The 18,076-nt window shown below is 43.7% G+C and overlaps 1 protein-coding gene across 1 annotated transcript in view; it reads left to right on the plus strand.

The window, feature by feature from the left end:
• TNN (tenascin N) overlaps positions 1–18,076 on the plus strand; it is a 72,835-nt gene that overhangs the window by 31,491 nt on the left and 23,268 nt on the right. The window contains exons 10-12 of the mRNA XM_063627299.1: positions 9,666–9,932; positions 11,288–11,551; positions 16,124–16,387. Coding sequence (XP_063483369.1) covers positions 9,666–9,932; positions 11,288–11,551; positions 16,124–16,387 — 795 coding nt within the window. The remainder of the gene's footprint in view (positions 1–9,665; positions 9,933–11,287; positions 11,552–16,123; positions 16,388–18,076) is intronic.

Here is an 18,076-nt window from a genome sequence, read left to right on the forward strand (position 1 = left end):
TTCTCACCCATTTATCTTTGACGTTTCTGGGAGAGGTAAACTGATGAGAGGTGAGGGGTGAGGACGGGGAGAAGTGAAGGGTCAGGAAGGAGGAGAGGTGAAGGGTCAAGGGGAAGGAGAGGTGAGGGGTCAGGAGGAGAAGAGGTGAGGGGTCAGGAGGAGGAGAAGTGAGGGGTCAGGAAGGAGGAAAGGTGAGGGGTCAGGAAGAGGAGAGATGAGGCATCAAGAGGAGGACAAGTGAGGGGTTGGGAAGAGGAGAGGTGAGGGGTCAGGAAGAGGAGAGATGAGGCATCAGGAGGAGGACAAGTGAGGGGTTGGGAAGAGGAGAGGTGAGGGGTCAGGAAGAGGAGAGGTAAGGGTCCTGGAAGAGGAGGGATGAGGGCTCAGGAGGAGGAGAGGTGAGGGGTCAGGAGGAGGAGAGGTAAGGATCCCAGAAGAGGAGAGATGAGGGTTCAGGATGGGAAGAGGTGAGGGTTCAGTAAGAGGAGAGGTGAGGGTTCAGGAGGGGGAGAAGTGAGGGGTTAGAAGGAGGAGAGGTGAGGGCTTAGGAGGAGGAGAGGTGGGGGATCAGGAGGGAGAGAGGTGAGGGGTCAGGAGGAAGAGAGGTGAGGGGTCAGGAGGGGAGAGATGAGGGCTCAGGAGGGGAAGAGTTGAGGGATCAGGAGGGGAAGAGGTGAGGGGTCAGGACGAGGAGAGGTGAGGGGTCAGGAGGAAGCGAAGTGAAGGATCAAGAGAGAATAGAGCCCAGGGGTTAGGGAGGAGGGAGCCGGGGGTCGTGGAAAGTCGTGCTTGACTGTAACAGATGTTTGGGCCTGCCCTGGAGCCTGATGAGTGCTAAAGCTGACTCGGTCATGAAGCACTTCTGTGCTCCTCTTCCACTTGGGTCTCTCACTGTAGGCAAATGCCTGTCTTCCACTGGTCTCTTACTCCCCTTCCTCTGCCAATACATCAGGGGTTCCCCCAGCGCCTCTCTGGTGGGGTCGCCTTACCCCTCTAGGTGGTCCTCTTGGACAGCTTCTAACACAACCCCAGGCCTACCTTGCTGTCTGGGCCCAAGTCTGGTCCATGGAGAACCTGCATGCATCCTTTATCCATTCAACCAGATGCGCAGCTCTTTTGCAATGCTACAGCCTGTCTTTGCTCTGTGTCGGAGCAATCAGCTATTTTCTTACCTCTTAGATATTTTAGCATATGTCAGACACCAGCACGTATGGTTCCCCAAGCTTTGGGCTTTCTCACCCTCGGCACTATTGCTATTTTGGAGTGGATAATTCTTTGTTGCAGGGGTCTATCTTGTGCATTGTAAGATGTTTAGCAGCATCCCTGATGTCTCCCCCATCCCACACTGAGTTGTGACAACCAAAAGTGTCTCCAGACATTGCTGACTGCCCCTGGTTGAGAACTGCTGCTCTAGGGTATGCAAAACAAAGTCTGTAAGGGATTCCATTGAAAACTGTGTATTCAAGGCTTGGGCCTCACGCATGGGACTCACAGTGTATCTTTTTCCAAATAAATCCCTTCTTCAAGTCCCACCTCATTGGCTTCTCTAACGTCTTTTATAGGGTGAAAATGGTTGGTCAGCCAAGGGTCACAAAACTGTTGTTGATCTTGCCTTGACTGTGGTCCTTCAGGTTGGAATGTAGATATCCATTTTCTTGGGGTTACAGCCTAAAGCAACATGTGTAATAGGACGTATGAGCAAGTGACTTTGGGAAAACGGCTTTTGCAATGAATTATTTAGAACAAAGAAGTGCTAGTTTTTTTTTTGGTGAATGTATTTTTAAGTATCTTCTATGTATGTGGTATGGAGGAGCATAATTTATTGTATTTATAACGTATCAACAAACTAGTGTTAATAATGATAGCTTATGGTCATTGGGCATCTACTCAGTGCTAAGAACTCATAATAGACATTTGTTTCTTTTTTAAAAAAATTGATACCTAATAATATACATATTTATAGGTACATGTGATATTTTAATACATGCATGCAATGTGTGATGATCAAATCAGGGTAATCAGGATATCCATCAGCTCAACATTTGGCATTTCTTTGAGTTAGAAACATGTCAAATCTTCTCTTCTAGCTATTTTGAAATGTACAATAAATCATTGTTAACTGTAGTCATCCTACTGTGCGATCAAACACTAGAACGTATTTCTTCTATCTAACTGTATTTTTAAACCCTTAAGCCAACCTGTGTTCATTCCCTTTACCCCTACACTTCCTAGCCTCTGGTAACCATCATTTTATTCCCAACTTCCATGAGATCAATTTTTTTAGCTCCCACATATGAGTAAGAACATGCAATATTTGTGTTTCTGTACCTGGCTTATTTCGCTTAACATAATAACCTCCAGTTTGATCTGTGTTGCTGCAAAGGAAAGGATTTTATTCCTTTTTATGGCTGAATAGTATTCCATTGTGTGTGTATATGTGTATATATATATTATATATATATATATATACATACATACATATATATATATCAAAATTTCTCTCTCTATTCATCCACTAGTGGACAGTTAGGTTAATTCAGTATTTTGGTTATTATGAATAGTGCTGCAGTAAACATGGCCATGCAGATATCTCTTTGATATATTGATTTCCTTTTTTTTGGATGTTTACTCAGCAGTGAGGTTGCTGGATCATATGGTACATCTATTTTTAGTTTTTTTGTGGAAACTCCATGCTTTTACTCATAGTGGCTGTACTAATTGCCATTCCCACCAGCAGTGAACTAGTATTCCCCTTTCTCCACATCCTCACCAGTACCTGTTATTGTTTGTCTTTTTGACAATAGCAGTTTTAACAGGGATGAGATGATATCTCAATGTGGTTTTGATTTGCATTTTCCCTGATGATGTTGAACATTTTTTCATAAATGTTTGTTGGTCATTTGTATGTCTTCTTTTGAGAAATGTCTATTTAGATCATTTGTCCATTTTAAAATAAGATGATGATGATGATTGTTATTATTTTGCTATTGAGTTGTTTGAACTCCTTATGTATTCTGTTTATTAATACCTTATCATAAAGACAGCTTGCAGATAGTTTCTCCCATTATGTAGGTTGTCTCTGCATTCTGTCGATTATTTCCTTTGCTGTGCAAAAGCTTTTTAGCTTGATGTATTTCCATTTGTCTATTTTTGCTTTTGTTGCCTGTGCTTTTGCAGTCTTACCCAAAATATCTGCCTAGACAAATATTCTAAAGTGTTTCCCCAATGTTTTCTTCTGTAGTTTCATAGTTTCAGGTCTTACATTTAATTCTTTAATCCACTTTAATTTAATTTTTGAATAAGGTCAGAAATAGAGGTCTAGTTTTATTCTTCTGCATATGGATATTCAATTTTCCTAGAACTATTTATTGAAGAGCCTGTTCTTTCCCCACTGAATGTTCTTGGTTACTTGTCAAAAATCAGTTGGCTGTAAATATGTGGATTTATTTCTGGGTTCTCTATTCTGTTCCATTGTGTCTATGTATCTGTTTTTATGCCAGTACCATGCTGTTTTGGTTACTATAGCTTTGTAGTACATATTAGAGTCAGCTCGTGTGATGCCTCCAGCTTTGTTATTTTTGCTCAGGATTTCTTTGGCTATTTGGGGTCTTCTGTGGTTCCATATTAATTTTAGAATTGTTTTTTCTAGGCTGGGTGCAGTGGCTCATGCCTGTAATCCCAGCACTTTGGGAGGTCAAGGTGGGCGGATCATTTGAGGTCAGGAGTTCAAGACTAGCCTGGCCAACATGGTGAAACCCCGTTTCTACTAAAAATACAAGAAAAAAAAAAGGGCTGGGTGCGGTAGCTCACGCCTGTAGTCCCAGTACTTTGGGAGGCCAAGGTGGGTGGATCACCTGAGGTCAGAAGTACGAGACCAGCCTGACCGACATGGTGAAACCCCGTCTCTACTATAAATACAAAAATTAGCTGAATGTGGTGGCAGGTGCCTGTAATCCCAGCTACTTGGGAGGCTGAGGCAGGAGAATCGCTTGAACCTGGGAGGCGGAGGTTGCAGTGAGCCAAGATCACGCCATTGCACTCCAGCCTGGGCAACAAGAGTGAAACTCCGTCTCAAAACAAAAGCAAAAAAAATTAGCTGGGCATGATGGTGCATGCCTATAATCCCAGCTACTGGGTAGGCTGAGGCAGGAGAATCACTTGAACCCAGGAGACAGAGGTTGCAGTGAGCTGAGATCATGCCACTGCACCCCAGCCTGGGAAACAGAGCGAGACTCTGTCTCAAAAAAAAAAGAAGAATTGTTTTTCTAAAGAATGTCATTGATATTTTGATACAGATTGCATTGAATCTATAGATTGCTTTTGGTAGTACAATTTTTTTCCAATATTCTTCCCATTCATAAACATAGGATATATTTCTATTTTTTTGTGCCATCTTCAATTTCTTTCATCAGTGTTTTATAGTTTTTCCTTGTAGTGATCTTTCACCTCTTTGGTTAAATTTATTTATGGATGTGTTTTTAAAAGTAGCTATTGTAAAAGGGATTGCTTCCTTGATTTTTTTTTTTTTTTTTTTGCTAGTTCATTGCTGGTATGTAGAAACACTACTGATTTTTAAATGCTAATTTTGTATCATGAAACTTTATTGAATTTATCTGTTCTAAGGGTGTTTTGCTGGAGCTTTTTAGGGTTTTCTGTATATGAGATCATGTTATCTGCAAACAGGGACAATTTGGCTTCCTCTTTTTCAATTTGGATGCACTTTATTCCTTTCTGTTGCCTAATTGCTCTGGCTAGGACTTCTAGTACTATGTTGAATAAGAGTGGTAAGAATGGTCGTCCTTGTCTTGTTCTGGTTCTTAGAGAAAAGCTTTCAGTTTTTCCCCAATCAGTGTATTGTTAGCTATGGGTTTGTCTTATATGGCCTTCAGCGTGTTGAGGTTTGCTTCTTTTATATCTAGCTTGTTGAGGGTTTTTATCGTGAAATGTTGTTGAGTGTTATCAAATGCTTTTTGCATCTATTGAGATGATCGTATTTTTTTATTCTTCATTCTGTTTATGTGATGTGTCACATTTATTGATTTGTGTATGTTGAACTATTCTTGCATCCCTGGGATAAATCTCACTTGTATCCTCTTGCTGAATTGATCTCTTTTTCTTTACATAATATCTCTCCTTTGCCTCTTTTTATACTTTTGACTTAAAAAATCTGTTTAATCTCATATAAGCATAGCTACTCCTGTTTGCTTTTGGTTTTTGTTTACATGGAATATCTTTTTACATCCTTTCACTTTGCATCTGTATGTGTTTCCACAGGTGAAGGAAGATTCTTGTTGGTAGCACATAAGTGGGTCATTTTTTAAAGATCCATTCAGCCAGCCTGTTTTTTTTTTTTTTTTTGAGGCAAAGCCTTACTCTGTTGTCCAGGCTGGAATGCAGTGGTGTAATCTTGGCTCACTGCAACCTCTGCTTCTCAGAGATTGGCCAGGGGAGAATCAAGTGATTCTCCCACCTCAAACCCCCCAAGTAGCTGGGACTATAGGCATGTGCCACCATGTCTGGCTAATTTTTTTTTTTTTTTTTTGTATTTTTAGTAGAGACAGGGTTTCACCATGTTGGCTAGGCTGATCTCAAACTCCTGACCTTCAAGTGATCCGCCTGCCTTGGCCTCCCAAAGTGCTGGGATTACAGGCATGAGCCCTATGCCCGGCCTCAGCAAGTCTATCTTTTAAGTGGGGAATTTAATCCATTTACATTCAGGTTATTATTGATAACCTCATTTGTAAATTGTTTTCTAGATTATTTTGTATATCCTTTGTTAATTTCTTCTTCTATTATTATTATTGTGGTTTGGTAGGTTTTTGTAGTACCGAGGCTTGATCCTTTTCTTTCTCCTTTGTGTATCTGCTCTGCCAGTGAGTTTATACTTTTCTATGTTCTCATGATTGTGATTATCATCTTTTTGCTTCCAAATGTAGGACTCCCTTGAGCATTTCTTGTAGATCCAGTTTAGTGGTGATGGGTTCCTTCATTTTTTCCTTTTCTGGGAAAGACTTCGTTTCTTCCTCATTTCTAAAGAATAGACTTGCTGGGTATGATATTCTCAGTTGACAGTTCCCCGCCCCCTCCCCTTTCAGACTATATCATCCCTTTCTCCCCTGGCCAGTAAGATTTCTGCTGAGAAATTTGCTGTTAGTCTAATGGGATTCCCTTATATGTGACCTAACACTTTTCTTTTACTGTTTTTAGAATTTTCTCTTTGTCTTTGACTATTGACAACTTGACTATAATATACTTCAGGAAGGACCTTTTTGGGGTTGAATCTATTTAGAGACTTGAGCTTCCTAGATCTGAATATTCATATCTCTCCCCAGACTTGGGACATTTTCAGCTATTATTTCATTAAGTAGGTTTTCTATACCTTTTTACATCTCTTTTCTTTCTGGAACTCCTATAATATGAATATTTATTCACTTAATAGTATCCCCTAGGTTTTGTAGGCTTTCTTTACTCTTTTTCATTTTTATTTCTTTTTTTTCTCTCACTGGGTAATGTCAAACAATTTATCTTCAAGTTCAGAGATCCTTTTTTCTGCTAGATCAAGTCTGCCGTTGAAGCTCTTCATTATATTTTTAAATTTCGTTCATTGAATTCGTTAGCTGTGTTTCTTTTTTGTGATATCTGTCTCTTCATTGAATTTCTCTTTCATATCATGTATTATTTTTCTGATTTCATCAAATTGTCTATCTGTATTTTTTGAATTTCATTAAGTTTCCTAAGATCATTATTTTGAATTCCTTTTCTGACAATGTATTGATTTCTTTTTAATTGGGGTCTGTTTCTAGAGAGTTATTATGTTCCTTTGGTGGTGTCATATTTTCTTGCTTTCTTCATGTTCCTTGTGTCCTTGAATTGAGTTCTGTGTATCTGGTGGAACAATTGCCTCTTCTAACCTTTCTAGAGTGGCTTTCTTAGAGAAATACTTTTACCTCGGTTGAATTTTAATGTGCCAGTTGGGAAGGGTGGTTCATTAGGTTCAGTGGTATAGTCTTTTTGCAGCTTCTTTAGCTGTGTTTGACATCAGCAATAACTATGGGCATATCAGTGGCCTAGACTACAGAAGTTTGTGGTAGTGGTGGTGGCACTATAGGTTGTTAATGTCCTTGGTAGCAAGGGCTATTGTGGCAAGGGCTATTCTATTCTTATTTTCCCCATAATGGGAAGACTTAGCTGAAAGTCTCCCTCTTGGTGTCAGGTCTGACATGGCATAGAAGCAGCTGCCATGGCACTGGGTTTCCAGTACAGGTGCTCAAAGCAACTGTGGGGGAAGGTCTTACTTAGGCTAAAGGTCTTGTGAACCTATAGTGGCACTTGAGTCTTGGGATGCAGAGTGGTCTCTGTGTCAGGGCTGGATATAGGTTGCCTATAGTGCCTAGCAGCTTGGCTTCAGGGGGTCAGTTTGTAACTGTAATTCTACCCCTGATGGGCAGGGTGAAGCCCTCGTTTAACTTGGAGGAAGAAGAAGTGCTCTGGAAGTGTGAGACCAGGGTGCAGGATATGGCTGTAATTGCTGTAATTTGGGAACCTGCACCAATAGAGCTCAGTGGCAACTTGGATCCCTAGGGGTGAGGAATTGTGTAGTGGTGATTCTAGATTCTACAATGGTGGGACTTGGCAGTATCCCAGTCTCTGTAAGGCCACATGCAGCAGCAGCAAGCATCCCAAAATAATCAAGCACACTGTTTTTTGGGCTGTACCAGGGCAGGGAGCAGCACAACAATGACTCTACTCCCTGGGAGAAGGGTGTCTCAGGAGCTCAGACTCAAGGGGCCTAGTTCAGCTCTAGGGAAGCAGAATACTAGAGCTGTCTGGCCAGTAGGGTGGGGTGTCTCAGCCAACCATTGCTGTATTTCCCTGGGACCCAGGGTACTATGTCAGCACAGCCCTAGGACGTGCAGCTGTTCAGCTTGGCTGAGGCACTGATGCCCCAGTGGGCAATGTGCCACTCCAGCTCAGTCCTGAGGGATGTGACTCTTCTGGATGGCCTCAACACCATTTTCCTGGGATATAGGGCTCTGCCAAAAGCATTGTTCACTTAGGAGCTGAAACTAGTGCAGTTTTAGCTCAGGCCCCTACGAGCAGAGTGCTGTTTAGTGTGACAGAAGTGGATGGAGCTGTTTTACCAAAGTACTGATTCTCCGAGGAAAGAGTATGCAGCTTCAGCTCTGGAATGAGTGGGTAGGGGTGGGGGATGTGGAGTGGTTCCACTGCCGCTTGGCCCCATGGGGAAAGGTGTAACAGTTGCTCACAGCTCCGCTTGGAGATGTCAGGTCACTGGGTGGTGGTGTCTCAGCAGCAGTTTACCGTTAGGGATGAAGGGGTGAATGGCTACTCACCCCGAGAGCAAGACACATTCCAACAGTAGCTCCAGTTCCAAGACACCAAGACGGTGTAGCACAATAGCGATGCAGGCCACAGGGGGTGGGGCACAGTGTTGGCTCCATTTCTGAGGGAGCACAGTTGTGTGCCTGTAGGCAGCTCCCTCAGCTCGGCTTAGTGCCTGTGAGAGCTGTAGGAGATCCCAGTGGTGAGGACGGTAGGTGTACAAGGTGCTGATAGGGGCTACTGGGATCTTCTTGCTTACGTTTTGCTGTAGGGAGAAGTTCTTCCTGGTTTCCAGCTGTTCTTAGCTGGGCAATGGGGTGGTGGGGTCCCAGTGTTTCCTTCTGTTCTCTATGTGGCTATCCTGAGTTTCTGTGCTCACCAGAGTTTCTGTTTCTCCTTTGACATAATTCTGCACTCTCCTTTAGTTATTTTTTTTTAAATGTCATTGTTTATTCTTTTAGTTGTTTTTGTGCAGAAGATGAGCGTCAGGGATTTCTAACTGGCCATTTTGCTGATGTCACACTAGGAGACATGTTATTAGCTCATATAATACTCACAATAACTCTGTAGAATATGTACTAATATTATTTTTCCCTACCTTTTTTTTCTTGTGGATAAAATTGAGGGGGAGAGGTAGGTTTGCCCTTAATTACATTTTAAATTATAGAGTAAATATTCTGTGGCTGCAGAGTGGTAAACACTGTAATACTTTAACATTTTCAAAGCCCCTTTGCTACATAACATTTTTCTCTTGGTTTACAGAGCTACTCAGAGTGATAAGTGCAATAATCATTAACAACCCCTTTTTACAAATACAGAAGTAAAGTAAAGCAACTTGCCCAAAGTCACAAAAACAAGTTAGTAAGTTATGAAATTAGTTACATGCATGGAATATTCATGCTTGAAGGAACCTTAAAAGTTTATCTAACCCAAATCTCAGATTTTACAGATGAAGAAGCTGAGGCACAGCCAGTAACAGCTGAACTGTCCAGAGCCACAACTTGCAGATGGCAGAGCTGGGATTAGATTGCTAGTAACCTGGCTCCACCCTGCACCTCTGCTCTGCCTCTCTGGGCTGGGACTAGAACCCCGTTCTTCTGACTTTGGATTTAGTACTCATAACACTCTGCTGTGCTGCCTTGTTGAAAATCCAAGAATCCAGCTGTGGGGATAAGGTCTATATCCATGAAACAACTGAAAACCAGCATATGATATGGAGAAACCATAAGAACAGGAAACTGCCTCACCACAAGTAAAATGCCCAGATCTCACTCTTTGGTACCTGTTAATAGTGTTTATTGATCATCAATTTTTTTTTTCAGACATTGACAGCCCCCAAAACCTGGTGACCGACCGGGTGACAGAGAATATGGCCACTGTCTCCTGGGACCCGGTGCAAGCCACCATTGACAGGTATGTGGTGCGCTACACCTCTGCCAAGGACGGAGAGACCAGGGAGGTTCCGGTGGGGAAGGAGCAGAGTAGCACTGTCCTGACGGGCCTGAGGCCAGGTGTGGAGTACACGGTGCACGTGTGGGCCCAGAAGGGGGCCCAGGAGAGCAAGAAGGCTGACACCAAGGCCCAGACAGGTAAGGAGCATTGTTCTTTGGGAATATAAGAGCTTTCATGCTAAGTCAATGGATGACAAGTTTTGTTTTCCTTCTCTGACATTGGCAGAAATCAATGATTAATGGAAGAGTGCGATGGCATCCCTTCATAACAGATTGCGCACACCATCCCTCATTTTCCTTTAACTAGTTTCCTTGCAAGTCAGGGCCACAAAGCAGCCTCCAAGCTATGATTACATGGTCATGTCCATCAACTCCTCTTCTGATTGCATGGATCTTTTGCTGTAGACGGTATCGAGGGTCTCTTAGTGAGTTTGTGAGTGGGAACAGAAAATGAAAATCAAATTTTGTTAATAATAGTAGTATATTGAAAATTTGACTTTAAGAATGTAGATGTCACATTTGCCATAGCAAGGAGATGTATATCACTTGCTTTATGACAAACGAATCACATTATAACTATAAAACAAATTTATAACTAGAAATTATGATAAGTTCTATGAAGGAGATGACATGGTGTAGGTATAGAGAATAATGAAGTAGTGATGTTTCTCAGATAGGAAGGGGAAATAGTAATAGGATACACATGGCCAAAACAACCAAATAACAGTTGCTTAAACAAGAAAGGAGCGTATTCCTTTTGTGGAATAGCAGAGTGTACGTTGGCCAGAGTTTTGAGGATAAGGATAACTCCTACGTTATATTCTTACTTTAGTGGAAGTGATATCTAACCGTATTTTGTACAGTGATTTAATCAGCAAACCAGCATGATGAGTGAATCTATGGTATACCAGAGAATATTCAACCAGGGTTTTACTTTTTGCTGATTCATTTAATAATATATAGTGAGCACTTTCCACGTGCCCTGACCACTACTAGGCACTGGGAACACAGGAGAATAGGATGCCGCCCTCTTTCTCCAGGGGCTTACATTTAGAAGTGGCTTTTAGAATCTTCTAGTATGAAACAGGAGGTCTTTACTGACATGATGCCAGACACAAAATTGTTAGTTCCTTGTGAGCAGAGGCCATGTCTTTTCCAACTCTGGATTCTGCACACTGTCTAGAACATTTCATGGACAGAGTTGGGGCTTGATATACCCTTACTAGATGAATAAAAGATTTGTTTTGCTAAAGACTTGGTAGAGGTAACAGCCTGGATTGTCAGGTTCTGATCTATTGTGCTTTCTACCTGAGGAGCCAGGTATATCTTGGGGGAGAAGATGATGTCCATGAAACAGCTAAAAGTGAAACAAGAGCATATGAGGCGGAAACCCCACCAAACATGAAAGGGTTTCACCCCACGCAAAATGGCCACCAGTTTCTGCACTCTGGCACCTGTTCATAGTGCATATTGATCAGCATTTTTTTTTTCAGACATTGACAGCCCCCAAAACCTGGTCACTGACCGGGTGACAGAGAATACAGCCATTGTCTCCTGGGACCCGGTGCAAGCCACCATTGACAGGTATGTGGTGCGCTACACATCTGCCAACGGAGAGACCAGGGAGGTTCCAGTGGGGAAGGAGCAGAGCAGCACTGTCCTGACGGGTCTGAGGCCAGGCGTGGAGTACACGGTGCACGTGTGGGCCCAGAAGGGGAACCAGGAGAGCAAGAAGGCTGACACCAAGGCCCAGACAGGTAATAGGAGTGAAGAGAAGAGCAAACCGGGGGAGTTAATGCAGGTTGATCTATTGCAGCTGAATGATGATGCAGCTGCTTTTGGCATCTGTAACCTCAGGGCTGCAGACTGTTTTAGGAGAGTTTGCTGTAAAACAAAACAAAACAAAAACAAACAAACAAAAACTTTCATTCACCTAAAGAAAGAACAACAAGTTACAGGAAAGGGGTCCTGATCCAGACCCTTAGAAAGGGTTCTTGGATCTTGTGCAAGAAAGAGTCCAGGGCAAGTCCATAGAGTAAAGTGAAAGCAAGTTTATTAGAAAGTAAAGGAATAAAAGAATGGCTACTAGCCATGGGCAGAGCAGCCCCGAGGGCTTGTGATTGTCCATTTTTATGGTTATTTCTTGATGATATGCTAAACAAGAGGTGGATTATTCATACCTCCCCTTTTTAGACCATATAGGGTGACTTCCTGATATTGCCTTGGCATTTGTAAACTGTCATGGCACTGGTGGGAGTGTAGTAGTGAGGACAACCAGAGGTCATTCTCATTGCCATCTTGGTTTTGGTGGGTCTTGGCTGGATTCTTTACTGCAGCCTGTTTTATCAGCAAGGTCTTTATGACCTGTATCTTGTGCCGACCTCCTATCTTATCCTGTGACTTAGAATGCCTTAACCATCTGGGAATGCAGCCCAGTAGGTTTCACCCTTATTTGATCCAGTTCCTATTCAAGATGGAGTTGCTCTGGTTCAAGAAGCATGTCTGACAAAACTATAGTAATGGACCCAGTGGGAGCAGTCCCATGAATGTCTTTTTTTTTTTTTTTTGGAGACGCAGTCTCGCTCTGTTACCCAGGCTGGAGTGCAGTGGCGCTATCTCGGCTCACTGCAACCTCCACCTCCCAGGTTCACGCCATTCTCCTGCCTCAGCCTCCCAAGTAGCTGGGATTACAGATGTCCACCACCATGCCCGGCTAATTTTGTTTTTGTATTTTTAGTAGAGACGGGGTTTCACTGTGTTAGCCAGGATGGTCTTGATCTCCTGACCTCGTGATCCACCTGCCTTGGCCTCCCAAAGTGCTGGGATTACAGGTGTGAGCCACCGCACCTGGCCCCATGAATGTCTTAAAACTCTTTCTAAAGCCTGTGTTTTTAATCACTGTGTCTCTCAGCTATACAAAATTATAGAAAATAATGTAAAACCAATATAAAATTCTTAAAGCCACTGATTAAAAACCTGTTTTGTGGCAAGCTACTTTGTGTAGGTTTGACTGAATAGACGCTGTGTGATAGAAAGGAGCAAGTATTCACCTGGGTGGCTGGAGCCCTGTTTCCTTGCAGTAGGCAGCTGACTTTTAATGAGCATTGTCTAAGTGCCAGGCCTGGGGAACACAGTGGTGAACAAAACAAATATCTCTACTCTCTTGAAGTCTAGTGGGAAGATAGACAATAAATAAGAAAACACATTTAAAACTGTAAATTGTGCTAAATTCTATGAAGGAGATGAACATGGTGTAGGTATAGAGAATTACAGGGTAAGGATGTATTGTAGATGGGAAGGGTGAGTAGTAATAGGATATACATAGACAGAAACACTCAAATAACAGTTGCTTCAGCAGGAAAGGAGTGTACTCCTCTCTGTAGAATGGCCAGGGCTGATATGGTAGCTCCTCGTCCCAGAGACCCAGGCTTCTTCTGTGATAGTTGCTTAGTCATCCCTAGCAAGTTGCCCTCCTTTATCTGGTCACCACCCTGTCTGCACTGTGGCCAGTGGGAAGAGGCATGCTGAAGGTCAGGGCATCACTGGGACATTGCACACATCAGCCCTTCTCATGTTCCATTGCCAGGTCCCAGACAGACCTCACTGCAAAAAAAGCTAGGAAATGAGGTCTTTAGCTGGATGGCCCTGTGCCCAGCTTTGCTTTGGTTATGCTGTCCTGTCCAACACAGCATCTGCTAGCTACATGTGGCTATTAAAATTATTTTTATTTTTATTTTATTTTCAGAGACAGGGTCTCACTCTGTTAGCTAGGCTGGAGTACAGTGGTATGATCATGGTTCACTGCAGGCTTGACCTCCCGGGCTCAAGCCATCCTCCCACCTTAGCTTCCCAAGTAGCTGGGACCATGGGCACGTGCTACTAAACCTGGCTAATTTTTTATTTTTTTTAGAGATGGGGTCTCACTATGTTGAACTCCTGGGCTCAAGTGATCCTCCTGCCTTGGCTTCCCAAAGTGCTGGGATTACAGGCATGGGTCACCATGCCCAGCCTAAATTTTAATTAATTAAAAATAATTAAAATAAAAAAATTTTTCTCATTTGGATTAGCCACATTTCAAATGGTCAGTAGCCACATGTGACTAATGGCTACAGTATCGGACTGTGTTGATTATAGAACACTTTCATCATTGCAGAGAGATCTGTTGGACAGTGAGTGTGCTTACAGAAGAAGGGGGAGAATGGATGTTGGCGAAAACTAGCCATTTCTGGCAAAGGGAAGAGTATGTGTGATGTCCCTCGGCTGGAACAATACCTGGGATGGTTGGAGAATGAAAAGAGGCCAGTTTTGCTGGAGCATAGAGGGTAGGAGAGCAAGTGGCCTAAGATGAGGTGGGAGGAGCAGGGGCAGGTCAGCCAGGACCATGTGGTGCTTAGAGAACAAAATGGGCTATATTTATTAATGCTAGAAGAGTGATATGATGCAGTGTTCATTTAAAAAACATTTTCCAGGCCACAATGAGGAGAATAAATGGAGAAAATGACAAGGATAGAAGTGGAGAGATTCGTAGAGAAGCTGCTAGAAAAGTCTGGGTGCAAAATGCTGATTGTCTAGATAAGCATGATGGCAAAAGGGATAGAGAAGAGGGGATGTCTGGAATATATTTTTGAGGTATGGATGATAATACCTGTTGATAGATGTGGGGTAGGAAGAAAATGAGGACTCATGTATGACCTGTGTTTTTTATTTGAGCAACATGGGAGATTGGACTACCATTTCTTGAGAGGGGAGACTGAGAAATAAAAAGTTTGGGGAGGAACATCAAGACTTTTAAATATTTAAGTTCAAGATACTTGTGAGATTCCTTGGTTAATTGAGTGATTCATTTATTGATTACATAAATATTTATTGAGTGTCTAATACAGGCCAGGCACTGTGGTGGAGATGCAGTTGTATAAGCTAGTCAGGGGCTCAGAATTAATAGATATTGTGGAGCGATTAGCATCCAGTTGGTATTTAAAGCCATGGGTATGAGTGAGATCACCTAGGCGGAAAAGTAGAGAGAGGAAAAGAGGGAGCTTTGGGACAGGTGCAGTGGCTCTCACCTGTAATCCCAGAACTTTTGGAGGCTGAGGTAGGTGAATTGCTTGCGCTCAGGAGTTCAAGACCAGCCTGGTGAAATCCTGTCTTTACAAAAAAAATACAAAAATTGGCTGAGTGTGGTGGCATGCACCTGTATTCCCAGCTACTCCGGAGTCTGAGGTGGCAGGATTGCTTGAGCCAGGGAGGTCAAGGCTGCAGTGACCTATGATGGCGCCACTGCTCTCCAGCTTGGATGAAAGAGCGAGACTCTGTATCAACAAAACAAAACAAAACAAAACACAACAAATAACAAAGGGAGCTTTGGGTGCTCCAGTGTTTGACGGTTGCTAACAAAGGACTGAAGAAGAGCCAGTGAGTTAAGAAAATCAAGGGAGTGTGTAGTCATGGAAGCCAAGGGTTGAGAGTGTTTCAAGAAGGAAAGAGTGGATCAGCTCTGCCAGACGCCACCCAGAAGCAGTGTAAAGTTGAGAATGGCAAGTATCCATTAGATGTGGCAACACGGATGTTGTTGGTGACTTAGAATAGCAGATTTAGTTGTGTGGCATAGAAAGATGCAAACACGATTGATTGGAGAGTGAGCAGTGAAGTTAAGGTTTATAGACATTTCTCTTGAGACAATCTGTCAGTTTAAGGTTGCAGAGAAATGGAATGATATGGGAGAGGATGGGGAATTCTAGACCTTGCTTGTCTGAGACTGGTGACAGAGAAGAAGAGATTGATGACACAGGAGAGAAAGGGCAGATCCGCAGCAAAGTCCTTGAGAGGGTGGGAAGGCCCAAAATTCAGAGTGAAGAGTCTTGGCTTTAACATAAGATGTCAACAGGAACTTAGCCTAGACCCTCCATTTACCTGGGCCTCCATTCTCCTCCCCTTTTATAAGTCAGAAAGGTTGGAGGATATGACTTCTTGGCTCTCAAATTCTGTGAAACAAAATAACTAGATACCAGGGAGATCAGAAAAGAGGTTATATCCACAGCAGTTTTGGTGGCTTATCTTGTTGCTCAGGAAGTTTTATTGTTATTTTGATGATAATTACAAGGACAGAAATTTTTTATATTAAAAAGTGGGAGACAATCTGATTCCTTCCAGTTTTATATCCAGTGGTTTGTTTCCTTGGAAATGGAGACCAGGGGCCTTTGACTCGTGTTTTAAGTGGAATTCTACCATTATTAATGATAACATGATGGAGAGCTCCTGGTGATGGGGTGGTAAGATGGGATGTCCTCCTTTGTTCTAAAGTTTAGCCTTTTCTAAATCTTTTTAAAAAGAAATTGACAGCCCCAAAAACCTGGTGACCGACCGGGTGACAGAGAATATGGCCACTGTCTCCTGGGACCCGGTGCAGGCCACCATTGACAAGTACGTGGTGCGCTACACCTCTGCCGACGGAGAGACCAGGGAGGTTCCGGCGGGGAAGGAGCACAGCAGCACCGTCTTGACGGGCCTGAGACCGGGCATGGAGTACATGGTGCACGTGTGGGCCCAAAAGGGGGCCCAGGAGAGCAAGAAGGCCGACACCAAGGCCCAGACAGGTACTGAGAGGGACCAGGCCAGGGGAACCCCTCACACTTACCAGGAGAGAACCTTCCTCCATCAGTGGGCTGGGGAGGAGAGCAGGAGGGTGGTTGCTTCACCCTAGGACATTCTTCTAAGTGGTTCCTTTTTTACATCTTTGAGCTAATTAAGTTGACACAACAGCTCAGATAAGATGAGAGAGTGTAGACGGGAGTGCTGCTGTCAAAGGTGGCCTCCCTCACCCCTCCACCTGGCCCAGCGCTCAGACTCTCCACACTTGCTATGGAGAAAATGGTTGGGCCTCAGCTGCGGTTGGGAGAAGATAGAGGCAGGAGCCTCTTCTGTTTCCATCTTCCAGCATAGGGGCAATGGGGGTGCATCTTTCTCCATTCCATCCTCAGTTGATGATGAAAGGTGCCTGAACTGCATGTATTTTGTGTGTGTGATGGGGCCTCTGGTCTTGGTGGAGCATCACGGAGGTCAGAACCCAGAGGCACTTGGAAGAGAGCACTGTGCCCACCCTGAGGTCTATGAGCCTCTTCAGTATGGGCAAGGTCTGTCCATTCCATCCATGGCTGAGCGCACCAAGTGTTGCCACGGGACCTAGAGATGTCTTGAATTTTTCTATGATTTTTATTAGTTAAAATTAGCTTGCATTTTTAATCTAAAAAGTAATATATGCTTATAGTAAATATTTTCAAACTAAACAGAGATGTGTTAAAACAAAACAAAACAAAACAAAAAAACGGCCGGGCGCCGGGCGCCGGGCGCGGTGGCTCACGCTTGTAATCCTAGCACTTTGGGAGGCCGAGGCGGGCGGATCACGAGGTCAGGAGATCGAGACCACGGTGAAATATCCCGTCTCTACTAAAAATACAAAAAATTAGCCGGGCGTGGTGGCGGGCGCCTGTAGTCCCAGCTACTCGGAGAGGCTGAGGCAGGAGAATGGCGTGAACCTGGGAGGCGGAGCTTGTAGTGAGCCGAGATTGCGCCACTGCACTCCAGCCTGGGTGACAGAGCCAGACTCCGTCTCGGAAAAAAAAAAAAAAAAAAAACGGCCGGGCGCGGTGGCTCACGCCTGTAATCCCAGCCCTTTGGGAGGTCGAGGCGGGCGGATCACCTGAGGTCAGGAGTTTGAGACCAGCCTGACCAACATGGAGAAACCCCGTCTCTACTAAAAATACAAAAATTAGCCGGGTGTGGTGGCAGGTGCCTGTAATCCCAGCTACTTGGGAGGCTGAGACAGGAGAATTGCTTGAACCCAGGAGGAGGAGGTTGCAGTGAGCCAAGATTGCGCCATTGCACTCCAGCCTGGGCAACAAGAGCGAGACTCCATCTCAAAAGCAAACAAACAAACAAACAAACAAACAAACAAACAAACTCCTCTGTCTGTCCCGGACTCCGTAGTACGCAGTGTTGCTCTCCAGATGCAACCAGTAGCCAGTTCTCCCTCCTTCCCTCTTTCCCACTTCCTACCTCCTTCTCCCCTTCCTTTCTCTGTTCCTTTCTCCCTTATTCCTTTCTTCTCCTCTTCCTTGTTTATCTTCTCTTGGTTTCACCTTCTCCATTTTTGAAGACAGCAATAAAAAGATTCTCATTTTCCTGCTTCATAGTAACTAAGACAGGCATCTCAAGTCCATAACCAGGGAGTGGCGGGCAGTCAAAGAGGTGGCAGGAGATTGCTTCAGATATTAAAATAGCCACAG

Source organism: Symphalangus syndactylus, chromosome 12 (genome assembly GCF_028878055.3).
Source record: "Symphalangus syndactylus isolate Jambi chromosome 12, NHGRI_mSymSyn1-v2.1_pri, whole genome shotgun sequence".
Taxonomy (NCBI): Eukaryota; Metazoa; Chordata; class Mammalia; order Primates; family Hylobatidae; genus Symphalangus; species Symphalangus syndactylus.